This window comes from Oncorhynchus masou, chromosome 20 (assembly GCF_036934945.1).
Source record: "Oncorhynchus masou masou isolate Uvic2021 chromosome 20, UVic_Omas_1.1, whole genome shotgun sequence".
NCBI lineage: Eukaryota > Metazoa > Chordata > Actinopteri > Salmoniformes > Salmonidae > Oncorhynchus > Oncorhynchus masou.
In genome coordinates this window covers 10,018,977-10,032,909 of record NC_088231.1, presented here as the reverse complement: position 1 = coordinate 10,032,909, position 13,933 = coordinate 10,018,977, and the positions used below count along the sequence as shown (strand labels likewise).

General features: G+C 44.3%; 1 protein-coding gene across 3 annotated transcripts in view; it reads left to right on the top strand.

Moving 5' to 3' along the window:
* Positions 1-11,984: 11,984 nt before the first annotated feature.
* Positions 11,985-13,933, top strand: part of LOC135506905 (zinc finger protein 252-like) — a 15,995-nt gene continuing 14,046 nt past the window's right edge. For all 3 annotated transcript variants that reach the window (XR_010450575.1, XR_010450574.1, XM_064926333.1), the window contains exon 1: positions 11,985-12,465. Coding sequence is in view for 1 of the 3 variants with exons in the window: in XM_064926333.1 (XP_064782405.1) it covers positions 12,189-12,465 (277 nt within the window). In the remaining 2 variants the exon portion in view is untranslated. The remainder of the gene's footprint in view (positions 12,466-13,933) is intronic.

Genomic DNA, 13,933 nt, shown 5'->3' with positions numbered 1-13,933 from the left:
ATGGACACTGACAGTTGTGAATCTGATGCAGCCCGAAGAGCTACTGCCCCCTCACCCGGGAAAGGACCGAACAAAAGACAGGGACGTTGGACTATCGAAGAGGCGCAAATAGGATGAGAACTACATTGATTTGGGGTTCACATATATTTTCCTTAGCCACAGTGTATTATATGTGCAAAAGTACTATCTCACAACTCGATGAAACCTTCACGCAGACATTTAGAAATGAAACATGACAATTTGAAAAATAAGCCACAAGTTTTTTGAGCAAGAATTTCGAATAATAAGACATGTATAAAAGCAACAGATATCATTAATAAGAAGAGGCAAGAAGCATATTATATGGTGGGCAACCGAGTGGCTAGGACAGGCAAACCCCATACGATTGTGGAGGACTTAATTCTTCCTGGTGCCTCGGATATGGCTGGGACAATGCTGGTTGAAAAGGCCAAAATACTATACAGACAATGCCTTCATCAAACAACACTGTCTCACGACGCATCAGTGACATGGCAGGAGATGTTTTGAAACAATTACTGCTTCGCATACAAGCCAGTAAATTCTATACGTTACAGATGGATGAGTCAACAGACGTGGCAGGCCTGGCACAGCTACTGGTATATGTCCGTTACGTTTATGGGGGGTCAATTAAGGAAGACATCCTCTTCTGTACAGAACTGGAAACCAGGACAACAAGAGAGGATATTTTTAAAGTACAAGACAGCTTTGTGACATCAAATGGACTTTGGTGGTCAAGATGTGTTGGTATCTCTACAGGGAGACATAGTGGAGTGGTAACGCGCGTGCAAGCAGTTGCTTCCAACGCCACTTGATAACTTTGTTAAAGCAAGGCTCCAGAACTCTCGTGTATTTTCTGCATTATGCAATGATATGGGCAGCGGCCATGTAACACTTTTACAACATGCAGAAGTGCGCTGGTTATCAAGGGGCAAAATTTCAATTTACAAAAATAAAATGACGTTTTTGTCTTTTGAGCTTCTAGTTATGAAATCTATGCAGCCTACTCAATCACTTTTTATAGCTACTGTTTACAGGCCTCCTGGTCCATATACAGCGTTCCCCCTTCTGATGACCAGGTGGCGAATCGCATCTCTGCATGTCTGGCAGACATATCAGTGTGGATGACGGATCACCACCTCAAGCTGAAACTCGGCAAGACGGATCTGCTCTTCCTCCCGGGGAAGGACTGCCCGTTCCATGATCTCGCCATCAGGGTTGACAACTCCATTGTGTCCTCCTCCCAGAGCGCTAAGAACCTTGGCGTGATCCTGGACAACACCCTGTCGTTCTCAACTAACATCAAGGCGGTGGCCCGTTCCTGTAGGTTCATGCTCTACAACATCCGCAGAGTACGCCCCTGCCTCACACAGGAAGCGGCGCAGGTCCTAATCCAGGCACTTGTCATCTCCCGTCTGGATTACTGCAACTCGCTGTTGGCTGGGCTCCCTGCCTGTGCCATTAAACCCCTACAACTCATCCAGAACGCCGCAGCCCGTCTGGTGTTCAACCTTCCCAAGTTCTCTCACGTCACCCCGCTCCTCCGCTCTCTCCACTGGCTTCCAGTTGAAGCTCGCATCCGCTACAAGACCATGGTGCTTGCCTACGGAGCTGTGAGGGGAACGGCACCGCAGTACCTCCAGGCTCTGATCAGGCCCTACACCCAAACAAGGGCACTGCGTTCATCCACCTCTGGCCTGCTCGCCTCCCTACCACTGAGGAAGTACAGTTCCCGCTCAGCCCAGTCAAAACTGTTCGCTGCTCTGGCCCCCCAATGGTGGAACAAACTCCCTCACGACGCCAGGACAGCGGAGTCAATCACCACCTTCCGGAGACACCTGAAACCCCACCTCTTCAAGGAATACCTAGGATAGGATAAAGCAATCCTTCTCACCCCCCCCCTTATGATTTAGATGCACTATTGTAAAGTGGCTGTTCCACTGATGTCAGGTGAATTCACCAATTTGTAAGTCGCTCTGGATAAGAGCGTCTGCTAAATGACTTAAATGTAATGTAAATGACTTAAATGTAATTGAGTTCCCTGAATTCCTATCGGACCTTGTAGTCATAGCAGATGATATTCTAATCTTTGGTGACTTTAATATTCACATGGAAAAGTCCACAGACCCGCTCCAAAAGGCTTTCGGAGCCATCATCGACTCAGTGGGTTTTGTCCAACATGTCTCTGGACCCACTCACTGTCACAGTCATACTCTGGACCTAGTTTTGTCCCATGGTATAAATGTTCCTTTTTGATACTGTCGCAAAGCTAACTAAAAAGCAGCATTCCCCGAGAGAGGATGGCTTTCACTTCAGCAGTAAAAAATTCATGAACTTCTTTGAGGAAAAGATCATGATTATTAGAAAGCAAATTATGGACTCCTCTTTAAATCTGCGTATTCATTCAAAGCTCAGTAGTCCTGAGTCTGCACAACTCTGCCAGGACCTAGGATCAAGAGAGACGCTCAAGTGTTTTAGTACTATATCTCTTGACACAATGATGAAAATAATCATGGCCTCTAAACCTTCAAGCTGCATACTGGACCCTATTCCAACTAAACTACTGAAAGAGCTGCTTCCTGTGCTTGGCCCTCCTATGTTGAACATAATAAACGGCTCTCTATCCACCGGATGTGTACCAAACTCACTAAAAGTGGCAGTAATAAAGCCTCTCTTGAAAAAGCCAAACCTTGACCCAGAAAATATAAAAAACAATCGGCCTATATCGAATCTTCCATTCCTCTCAAAATGTTTTAAAAGGGCTGTTGTGCAGCAACTCACTGCCTTCCTGAAGACAAACAATGTATATGAAATGCTTCAGTCTGGTTTTAGACACCATCATAGCACTGAGACTGCACTTGTGAAGGTGGTAAATGACCTTTTAATGGCATCAGACCGAGGCTCTGCACCTGTCCTCGTGCTCCTAGACCTTAGTGCTGCTTTTGATACCATTGATCACCACATTCTTTTGGAGAGATTGGAAGCCCAAATTGGTCTACACGGACAAGTTCTGGCCTGGTTTAGATCTTATCTGTCAGAAAGATTTCAGTTTGTCTCTGTAAATGGTTTGTCCTCTGACAAATCAACTGTAAATTTCGGTGTTCCTCAAGGTTCCGTTTTAGGACCACTATTGTTTTCACTATATATTTGACCTCTTGGGGGTGTCATTCGAAAACATAATGTTAACTTTCACTGCTATGCGGATGACACACAGCTGTACATTTCAATGAAACATGGTGAAGCCCCAACATTGCCCTCGCTAGAAGCATGTGTTTCAGACATAAGGAAGTGGATGGCTGCAAACTTTCTACTTTTAAACTCGGACAAAACAGAGATGCTTGTTCTAGGTCCCAAGAAACAAAGAGATCTTCTGTTGAATCTGACAATTAATCTTAATGGTTGTACAGTCGTCTCAAATAAAACTGTGAAGGACCTCGGCGTTACTCTGGACCCTGATCTCTCTTTTGAAGAACATATCAAGACCATTTCAAGGACAGCTTTTTTCCATCTACGTAACATTGCAAAAATCAGAAACTTTCTGTCCAAAAATGATGCAGAAAAATTAATCCATGCTTTTGTCACTTCTAGGTTAAACTACTGCAATGCTCTACTTTCCGGCTACTCGGATAAAGCACTAAATAAACTTCAGTTAGTGCTAAATACGGCTGCTAGAATCCTGACTAGAACCAAACAATTTGATCATATTACTCCAGTGCTAGCCTCCCTACACTGGCTTCCTGTCAAGGCAAGGGCTGATTTCAAGGTTTTACTGCTAACCTACAAAGCATTACATGCGCTTGCTCCTACCTATCTCTCTGATTTGGTCCTGCCGTACATACCAACACGTACGCTACGGTCACAAGACGCAGACCTCCTAATTGTCCCTAGAATTTCTAAACAAACAGCTGGAGGCAGGGCATTCTCCTATAGAGCTCCATTTTTATGGAATGGTCTGCCTACCCATGTAAGAGACGCAAACTCGGTCTCAACCTTTAAGTCTTTACTGAAGACTCATCTCTTCAGTGGGTCATATGATTGAGTGTAGTCTGGCCCAGGAGTGGGAAGGTGAACGGAAAGGCTCTGGAGCAACAAACCACCCTTGCTGTCTCTGCCTGGTCGGTTCCCCTCTTTCCACTGGGATTCTCTTCCTCTAACCCTATTACAGGGGCTGAGTCACTGGCTTACTGGGGCTCTTTCATACCGTCCCTGGGAGGGGTGCGTCACTTGAGTGGGTTGAGTCACTGATGTGATCTTCCTGTCTGGGTTGGTGCCCCCCCTTGGATTGTGCTGTGGCGGAGATCTTTGTGGGCTATACTCGACCTTGTCTCAGGATGGTAAGTTGGTGGTTGAAGATATCCCTCTAGTGGTGTGGGGGCTGTGCTTTGGCAAAGTGGGTGGGGTTATATCCTTCCTGTTTGGCCCTGTCGGGGGGTGTCCTCAGATGGGGCCAAAGTGTCTCCTGACCCCTCCTGTCTCAGCCTCCAGTAATTATGCTGCAGTAGTTTATGTGTCGGGGGCTAGGGTCAGTTTGTTATATCTGGAGTACTTCTGTCCTATTCGGTGTCCTGTGTGAATTTAAGTGTGCTCTCTCTATTCTCTCTTTCTTTCTCTCTCTCGGAGGACCTGAGCCCTAGGACCATGCCTCAGGACTACCTGACATGATGACTCCTTGCTGTCCCCAGTCCACCTGGCCGTGCTGCTGCTCCAGTTTCAACTGTTCTGCCTTATTATTATTGGACCATGCTGATCATTTATGAACATTTGAACATCTTGGCCATGTTCTGGCACAGCCAGAAGAGGACTGGCCACCCCACATAGCCTGGTTCCTCTCTAGGTTTCTTCCTAGGTTTTGGCCTTCCTAGGGAGTTTTTCCTAGCCACCGTGCTTCTACACCTGCATTGCTTGCTGTTTGGGGTTTTAGGCTGGGTTTCTGTACAGCACTTTGAGATATCAGCTGATGTACGAAGGGCTATATAAATAAATTTGAATTGAATTGAATTTTTTTTAAATTGAGAGTGAGCTTAACATTTTCTTCACTGACCATAATTTTCACTTGTCTGAGCTCTTGCATGATGACGAGTTTCTCACGCGACTGGCCTATCTGGGTGATGTTTTTTCTCACCTGAATGATCTGAATCTAGGATTACAGGGACTTTCCGCAACTATATTCAATGTGCGGGACAAAATTGAGGCTATGATTAAGAAGTTGGAGCTCTTCTCTGTCTGCATTAACACAGACAGGTCTTTCCATCATTGTATGATTTTTTGTGTGCAAATGAACTCAAGCTTACGGACAGTGTCAAATGTGATACAGCAAAGCACATGAGTGAACTGGGTGCTCAATTACGCAGGTACTTTCCCGAAACGGACAACACAAACAAGTGGATTCGTTATCCCTTTCATGCCCTACCTCCAGTCCATTCACCGATATCTGAACAAGAGAGCCTCATCGGAATTGCAACAAGCGGTTCTGTGAAAATTGAATTTAATCAGAAGCCACTGCCAGATTTCTGGATTGGGCTGTGCTCAGAGTATCCTGCCTTGGCAAATCGAGCTGTTAAGACACTGGTGCCCTTTGCAACAAGTACCTATGTGAGAGTGGATTCTCGGGCATCACTAGCATGAAAACTAAATACAGGCACAGGCTGTGTGTGGAATATGATTTAAAACAGATTCTCTCCAATACAACCCAACATTGCAGTTATGTGCATCTTTTCACGCACACCCTGCTCATTAACCTGTGGTGAGTTATTCACAATTTTTGATGAACAAATAAGGTTTTATATGTAAGATGGCTAAATAAAGAGCAAAATTATTGATTATTATTATATTATTTGTGCCCTGGCCCTAAGAGCTCTTTGTCACTTCCCATGAGCCGGGTTGTGACAAAAATTCAAACTCATTCTTATGTTTAATAAATGTATCGTATAGTGTGTGTGTGGCAGGCTTACAATGAGGAAAGTCTTTGTCCTCAGGCCTGGAGGGAAGCCAAAGTCATTCTGCTACCCAAGAGTGGTAAAGCGGCCTTTACTGGTTCTAACAGCAGACCTATTAGCTTGCTGCCAGCTCTTAGCAAACTGTTGGGAAAAAATGTGTTTGACCAAATACAATGCTATTTCTCTGTAAACAAATTAACAACAGACTTTCAGCATGCTTATAGAGGATGGCACTCAGGTACTGCACTGACACAAATGACTAATGATTGGTTGAAAGAAATTGATAATAAGATGATTGTGGGAGCTGTACTGTTAGATTTGAGATATTATTGAATATTATTGACCGTAACCTGTTGTTGAAAAAACGTATCTGTTATGGCGTTCAACCTCTGCCATATCATGGATTCAGTGCTATCTATCTAATAGAACTCAAAAAGTTTTCTTTAATGGAAGGTTCTCTAATGACAAACATGTAAAGTTTGGTGTACCGCAGGGCAGCTCTCTAGGCCGTCTACTGAAGTCACTGAAACCCTTAAAGAGTTGCAGTCTGTTTTGGAATGGGTGGCCAATAATAAACTGGTCCGGAACATCTCTAAAACTAAGAGCATTGTATTTGGTACAAATAGACCTCAGCTGAATCTGGTAATGAATGGTGTGGCTGTTGAACAAGTTGAGGAGACTAAATTACTTGGTGTTACCTTAGATTGTAAACTGTCATGGTCAAAATATATAGATTCAATGGTTGTAAAGACGGAGAGAGTTCTGTCCGTAATAAAGAGATGCTCTGCTTTTTTGACACCACACTCCAAAAAGCAAGTCCTGCAAGTTCTAGTTTTATCTTATCTTGATTATTGTCCAGTCGTGTGGTCGAGTGCGGCAAGGAAAAACCTAGTTAAGCTGCAGCTGGCCCAGTACAGAGTGGCACGTTTTGCTCTTCATTGTAATCAGAGGGTTAATATAAATACCATGCATGCCAGTCTCTCTTGGCTAAGAGTTGAGGAGAGACTGATTGCATCACTTCTTTTTAGAAAAAACATTGTGTTGAAAATGTCAAATTGTTAGCATTGTCAGCTTACCCACAGCTCTGACACACACACTTACCCCACCAGACATGCCACCAAGGGTCTCTTGACAGTCCCCAAATCCAGATAAAAAATCAAGAAAGCTGACAGTATTATATAAGGCCATTATCGCATGGAACTCCCTTCCATCTCATTATGCTCAATTGAACAGAAAACCTGGTTTCAATAAACAGATAAAGCAACACCTTTCATCACAACACCTCTCCCTAATTGACCTAGATAGTTTGTGTGTATGGGACGGCCTGGGCAAAGGCCGTCCCGGGGGCCGTATACGGCCAGCAACTTGATTCAATACGGCCCGCGGAATCATGCTCAGATTACATAAAGAATTTGCAATAGTAAAGTTTTGAAAAACATATTGTTATTCAAATTAAGAGCCCAATGAATACTCACCTTTGTGTAATGATTTAACTCCCACCCACTTGTGGGACATATATTTTGAAAGCACGTATGAATAACAACTTGCACTAGGACCAACAGTGACTGACAGGCTGACACACACGTCACAGTTACAAATAGTAGCAAGCTCGAAGTTGCGCAAATGCATCGAAATAGTTGCTTTCTCAGTTGCAAAAGCAGCAAGGACTTTTCGCAAAACTGCATTCAGAAAATGACGGAATTGCGAGAGCTAGCTATGTACTGTCCCACAAAATTGCAAAACAATTTTGAGTGTGAATTCCTTAAAGAATGTTTGATTGACTCTGCAGCAATACTTTGCCCCGACAAGAAAGAGCTGTTTGTGAATGTTGACCTGTTTAAAGGTCTTACTCACGTCGGCTGCGGAGAGCGTGATCACACAGTCTTCCGGAACAGTTGGTGCTCTCATGCATGTTTCAGTGTTATTTGGGAGGGAGGGAGGATAGAAGTAGTTTAGCTCGTCTGGTAAGCTTGTGTCACTGGGCAGCTCTCGGCTGTGTTCCCTTTGTAGTCTGTAATGGTTTGCAAGCCCTAACATATCCGATGAGTGTCAAAGCCAGTGTAGTAAGATTCGATCTTAGTCCTGTATTGACGCTTTGCCTGTTTGATGGTTCGTCGGAGGGCATAGCAGGATTTCTTATTAGCTTCCAGGTTAGAGTCCCGCTCCTTGAAAGCGGCAGCTCTAGCCTTTAGCTCAATGCGGATTTTGCCTGTAATCCATGGTTTCTGGTTGGGGTATATACGTACGGTCACTGTGGGGACGACATCGTCAATGCACTTATTGATGAAGCCAGTGACTGATGTGGTGTACTCCTCAATGCCATCGGAGGATTCCCGGAACATATTCCGGTCTGTGCTAGCAAAAGTGTCCTGTAGCTTAGCATCTGCTTCATCTGACCACTTTTTTACTGGTGCTTCCCATTTTAATTTTTGCTTGTAAGCAGGAATCAGGAGGATAGAATTATGGTCAAATTTGCCAAATGGAGGGTGAGGGAGAGCTTTGTTTGCATCTCTGTGTGTGGAGTAAAGGTGGTCCAGAGTTTTTTCCCTCTGGTTGAAGATTTAACATGCTGATAGAAATTTGGTAAGACGGATTTAAGTTACCCTGCATTAAAGTCCCCGGCTAGTAAGAGCGCCGCCTCTGGGTGAGCGTTTTCCTGTTTGCTTATGGCGGAATACAGCTCATTCAGTTCGGTCTTAGTGCCAGCATCAGTCTATGGTGGTATGTAGAGAGCTACGAAAAATACAGATGAAAACTCTCTAGGTAGATAGTGTGGCCTACAGCTTATCATGAGATGGCTTTGCTCGCCTGAGGTAGAGTAAAATCTTGAGCCTTGCAGTGATGCACGTGACACGGCGCAGTTGTTAATATTCTTATGAGGCATAACCCCAGACTTTGAAATTACATAGGAGCTTGCTTTAGTGCAGTCAATGAAGAGCACAACCACAGGGAAATATTTATTGGAGGAGGTTAATAAGTGTGTGGAGTTTTGAAAAGTTATCCAATGTGAACACTGATGGGTGCCCAAACTTGACATGAAAAAATGTTGGCCTTTTGAAAAGGATACAAGATCAGGTAGCTGAGCTGAACCCAGATCAGAAAATGATTTTCCTGCATTGCATTATTCATCAGGAGGGGCTCTGTAAATGTGTTCTGAAAATGAGCCAAGTTGAGAATACAGTCTCTAAAGTGCTAAACTTCATAAGAGCAAAATCTTTCTTCAATTTTCACCTAAAATGACATACCCAAATCTAACTGCCTGTAGCTCAGGCCGTGAAGCATGGATATGCATATTCTTGGTACCATTTGAAAAGAAACACTTTGAAGTTTGTGGAAATGTGAAAGGAATGTGGGAGAATATAACACATTAGATCTGGTAAAAGATAATACAAAAAAATAAATAAAAAAAAAAAAAAAAAAAAAAATTACCATCATCATCTAATCTCACTGTCTCACTGTTTGAGGAGACAGAGTTGGGTCATGTAGATCTCCCCTACCACACAAACGTGAGATGGCCGAGTTTGGGGAAGGGGCTTAAAAGATTTGCCAAATGGATGTTGGGGTCTGAATTAGGAGATTGCTGAGTTGTTGCAAATGAAAGGAAAATATGTGGATTTCCTTCAACTGTAAGATAAAGAATGGTTGGCTGATTTTGCCTTCACTGTGGGCATCATGGCCCTCATGAATGAACTGAATTCCAAACTACAAGGGAAGGGCCTTTTTGCACATCTGATGTACAGCCTTGTCAAAGCCTTTATGGGAAAATGACTCCTCCTGACCCAACAAGCAGAAGCCAACAATCTCACCCACCTTCCGACACTAATAGTCTGTTCCCTATCAGATGACCAGTGGGGGAAGTATACATCGCTACTGCGTGCTTTGAATGGTGAGTTTTCTTGTTGTTTGAGGATTTCAATGTGTTGGAAAATGACATGCTGTTGGTTTCCTCTCTTTTCACCTTCAATGTGAATAACGCTCCCACTGACCTGCCACTTGAGCTTATCGATCATCAGTCTGATGCAGTGATTGGAGAACTATTCAAAACAATGTTACTGACGAGGTTCTCTGCATCTCTCGATGAACAAAACTTTCCAAAGATTGGGAGTCATGCTCAGAAGATGTTTGTACTGTTTGGATCAACCTATGTATGTGAATAGACATTTTCAGTGATGAAATATAACAAGTCAAGGCACAGATAATCTCTTACTGAGTCATTTCTCAGCAATTCTGCACATAGCGACGTCAGAAACTATATCTGACTTCACTGCTCTAGTCAATGCCCATCAAAGACTTCACTCTGATGGGTAGTTTAAATGTAATGTTGAGCTCTCTCTCTTTTTTGTGTTTTGTGCATACCCGTTAACAAGAGTTCTGTCCATGGTGCTGAATGCACAGTGTACTTTCCCCTCTGTGTAGTTCATTCCATTCTTAATAATGAAAATACCTACCAAAAGGAGAACATGGATGTGGTTGATTTTTGTGCATGTTAAAAAAGTAAAATATGTAGCATATCTCGACGTGATTGACAGTAGCTATATCTGTCAACACAGTCATACACATGTATAATCCTGTAATATGATTCTGGCCAGCAATGGCAAAAAAATATATATTCTAACTAAGGTAGGTTTTCTGTGGGTCTCAGCTCATGTTGGGGTAGGGAGAAATGAGGCAGCGGATAAGGTAGCTCTGAAGAGGGAGGAGGTGTGGTGGTCCCGTTAGGGGGGATGGAATGTAGGAGCATCATAGCAGAGGGTTGGACCCAGGAGGAAGGTCAGTAGGTATCTGGGGAGTGAAAGGAGGGATGTTAGTGGGGAAACACCCAGATGGGAAGTATGAGGAATGTGGGGAGGTAGAGACTGTAAAGCATGTCCTGTTATATTGCAAGAGGTATGTTGAGGGTAGCAGGATATTTTTCTGTGAGCTGGCCGAGTTGGGTGTAACCACATTTTCGCTTGTAACTACACTATATGACTAAAAGTATGTGGACACCTGCTCGTCGAACATCTGACTCCAAAATCATGAGCATAATATAGTTTTGGTCCCCCCATAACAGCCTCCTCTCTTCTGGGGAGACTTTCCACTAGATGTTGGAACATTGTTGCGGGGACTTGCTTCCATTCAGCCACAAGAGCATTAGTCAGGTTGGGAACTGATGTTGGTTTAGGCCTGGCTTGCAAGTCAGCGTTCCAATTCACCCCAAATGTGTTCGATGGGGTTGAGGTCAGGGCTAAGTGCAAGCCAGTCAAGTTATTCCACACTGATCTCGACAAACCGTTTCTGTATGGACCTCGCTTTATGCACAGGGGGAATTTTCATGCTGAAACGGTTGCAACAAAGTTGGAAGCTCTGAACCGTCTAGAATGTCATTCTATGCTGTAACGTTAAGATTTCCCTTCACCGGAACTAAGGGACCTAGCCTGAACAATGAAAAACAGCCCCAGACGATTATTCCTCTTCCACCAAACTTTATAGTTGGCACTACGCATTGGGGCAGGTAGAGTTCTCCTGGCATCCACCAAACCCATATTTGTATGTCAGACTGCAAGATGGTGAAGCGTGATTCATCACTCTTCAGCTACGCGCTTCAGCACTCGGCGGTCCCGTTCTGTGAGCTTGTGTGGTCTACCACTTCGCGGCTGACGCTCCTAGATGTTTCCACTTCACAATAAAAGCACTTACAGTTGACTTGAGCAGCTCTAGTAGGGCAGAAATTTGACAAACTGACTTGTTGGAAAGGTGGAATCCCAGGACGGTGCCACGTTAAAAGTTACTGAGCTCTTCAGTAAGGGCATTCTACTGCCAATGTTTATCTATGGAGAATGCATGGCAGTGTGCTCGATTTTATACACCTGTCAGCAATGGGTATGGCTGAAATAGCAGAATCCACTAATTTGAAGGGGTGTCCACATACTATTGTATATATAGTGTATATTGACTTATCTAGTCCACCGGGCCTGCACCAATGGGTGTGAGGCTATTTGATATTTAACTGTGTGTTTCACACTCCGGCCAGAGAATGGCAATAATACGCAATACAGTGTGTTGTCTGAAGGAAACGGACAAGTAAACGGAAGAGAAGAACAACTTTCACGTTAGCGTTTTTATTTAGCCATTTTAACGTCCTGGAACTCAACATATGATTAATTTAACTGCACATCCCATGTTGTGTTTTGTTCGAGTTGGAGACAGGATTTGTTTGATAGCTAACTAGCTAGCTGCTCAAGTTAGCCAACAATGGCTAACTGTATGATTTTTCACACTCAAATAGCCTCCATCATGGAGGTTCTAGCGAATGCAGCCGTGGCAGAGATCTGTAAACTCGTAGATAACGACTATGCAGTATTTCGTTTGGAAATAACTCACAGCCAGAAAGAAATCAGGGCATTACGGAGAAAACTGCTGGAATCCAAGGTGGCACGGGAGCGCGCAGAAAGGACAGCCCGAGAGCGCGTCCTCGCCAGTCGTCCCAGTAGTGTCAAGATCCTCGACCGATACAGAGGAATGGCAAGAGGTACATTTAGACGAAGGTCGAGGATGCATGGCCTAAAGCCGTTCATAGCATAACGTTAGTGCCTGTCAACCCGTTCACCACTGCACATATGTTCAGATGTGTTACCCAGAATTAGGTCTGTATATATCTGTATATAGCGCTTTTAATTACAAGTAGAATCGCACAGTCGCTTTAAAAACAAAAAACAATTGAACAAAACAAATGTAGGGATCTGGCAGTTCTTGGGCGATGGTCTTCCACAGCTTTGATTGTAGGACCAAGTGAAAACAGGTTTTTCAGATTTTTTGCTAATGTGTAAAAATAAAAACAGATACCTTATTTACATAAGTATTCAGACCGTTTGCTATGAGACTCGACATTGAGCTCAGGTGTTTCCTGTTTCCAATGGTCACCCTTGAGATGTTTCTACAATTTGATTGGAGTCTACCTGTGGTAAATTCAATGGATTTGGAAAGGCACACACTTGTATATAAGGTACCACATTTGACAGTGCATGTCAGAGCAAAAACGAAGCCAGGGGGTCGAAGGAATTGTCGGTAGAGCCCCAAGACAGAATTGTGTTGCGACACAGATCTGAGGAAGGGTGCCCAAAAGAATTCTGCAGCGTTGAAGGTCCCAGGAACACAGTGGCCTCCATCATTCTTTAAAGGAAGAAGTTTGGAACCACCAAGACTCTTCCTAGAGCTCACCACCCAGCCAAACTGAGCAATCGGGGGAGAAAGGCCTTGGTCAGGGAGGTGAACAAGAACCCAATAGTCACTGTGACAAAGCTCCAGAGTTCCTCTGTGGAGATGGGAAAACCTCCCTGAAGGACAACCATCTCTGCAGCACTCCACCAATCAGGCCTTTATGGTAGAGTGGCCAGACGGAAGCCACTCCTCAGTAACGGCACATGACAGCCTGCTTGGCGTTTTCCAAAAGGCAACTGAAGTCTCTCATATCATGAGAAACAAGATTCTCTGGTCTGATGAAACCAAGATTGAGCTCTTTGGCCTGAATGCCATGCGTCACTTCTGGAGGAAACCTGGCACTCTCCCCAGGGTGAAGCGTGGTGGTGGCAACATCATGCAGTGGGGATGTTTTTCAGCGGCAGGGACAGGGAGACTCGTCAGGATCGAGGGAAAGATGAACAGAGTAAAGTACAGAGAGATCCTTGATGAAAACCTGCTACAGAGCGTTCAGGACCTCAGACTGGGGTGAAGGTTCACCTTCCAACAGGACAACAACCCTAAACACTCAAGACACTCACCCTAAACATGCCAAGACAACACAGGAGTTGCTTCAGGACAAGTCTAAATGTCCTTGAGTGGCCCAGCCAGAGCCCGGATTTAAACCCGATCGAATAACTCTGGAGAGACCTGAAAATAGCTGTGCAGGGATGCTCCGCATCCAACCTGACAGATCTTGAGGCTCTGCGGAGAAGAATGGGAGAAACTCCCCAAATACAGGTGTGCCAAGGTTGTAGCGT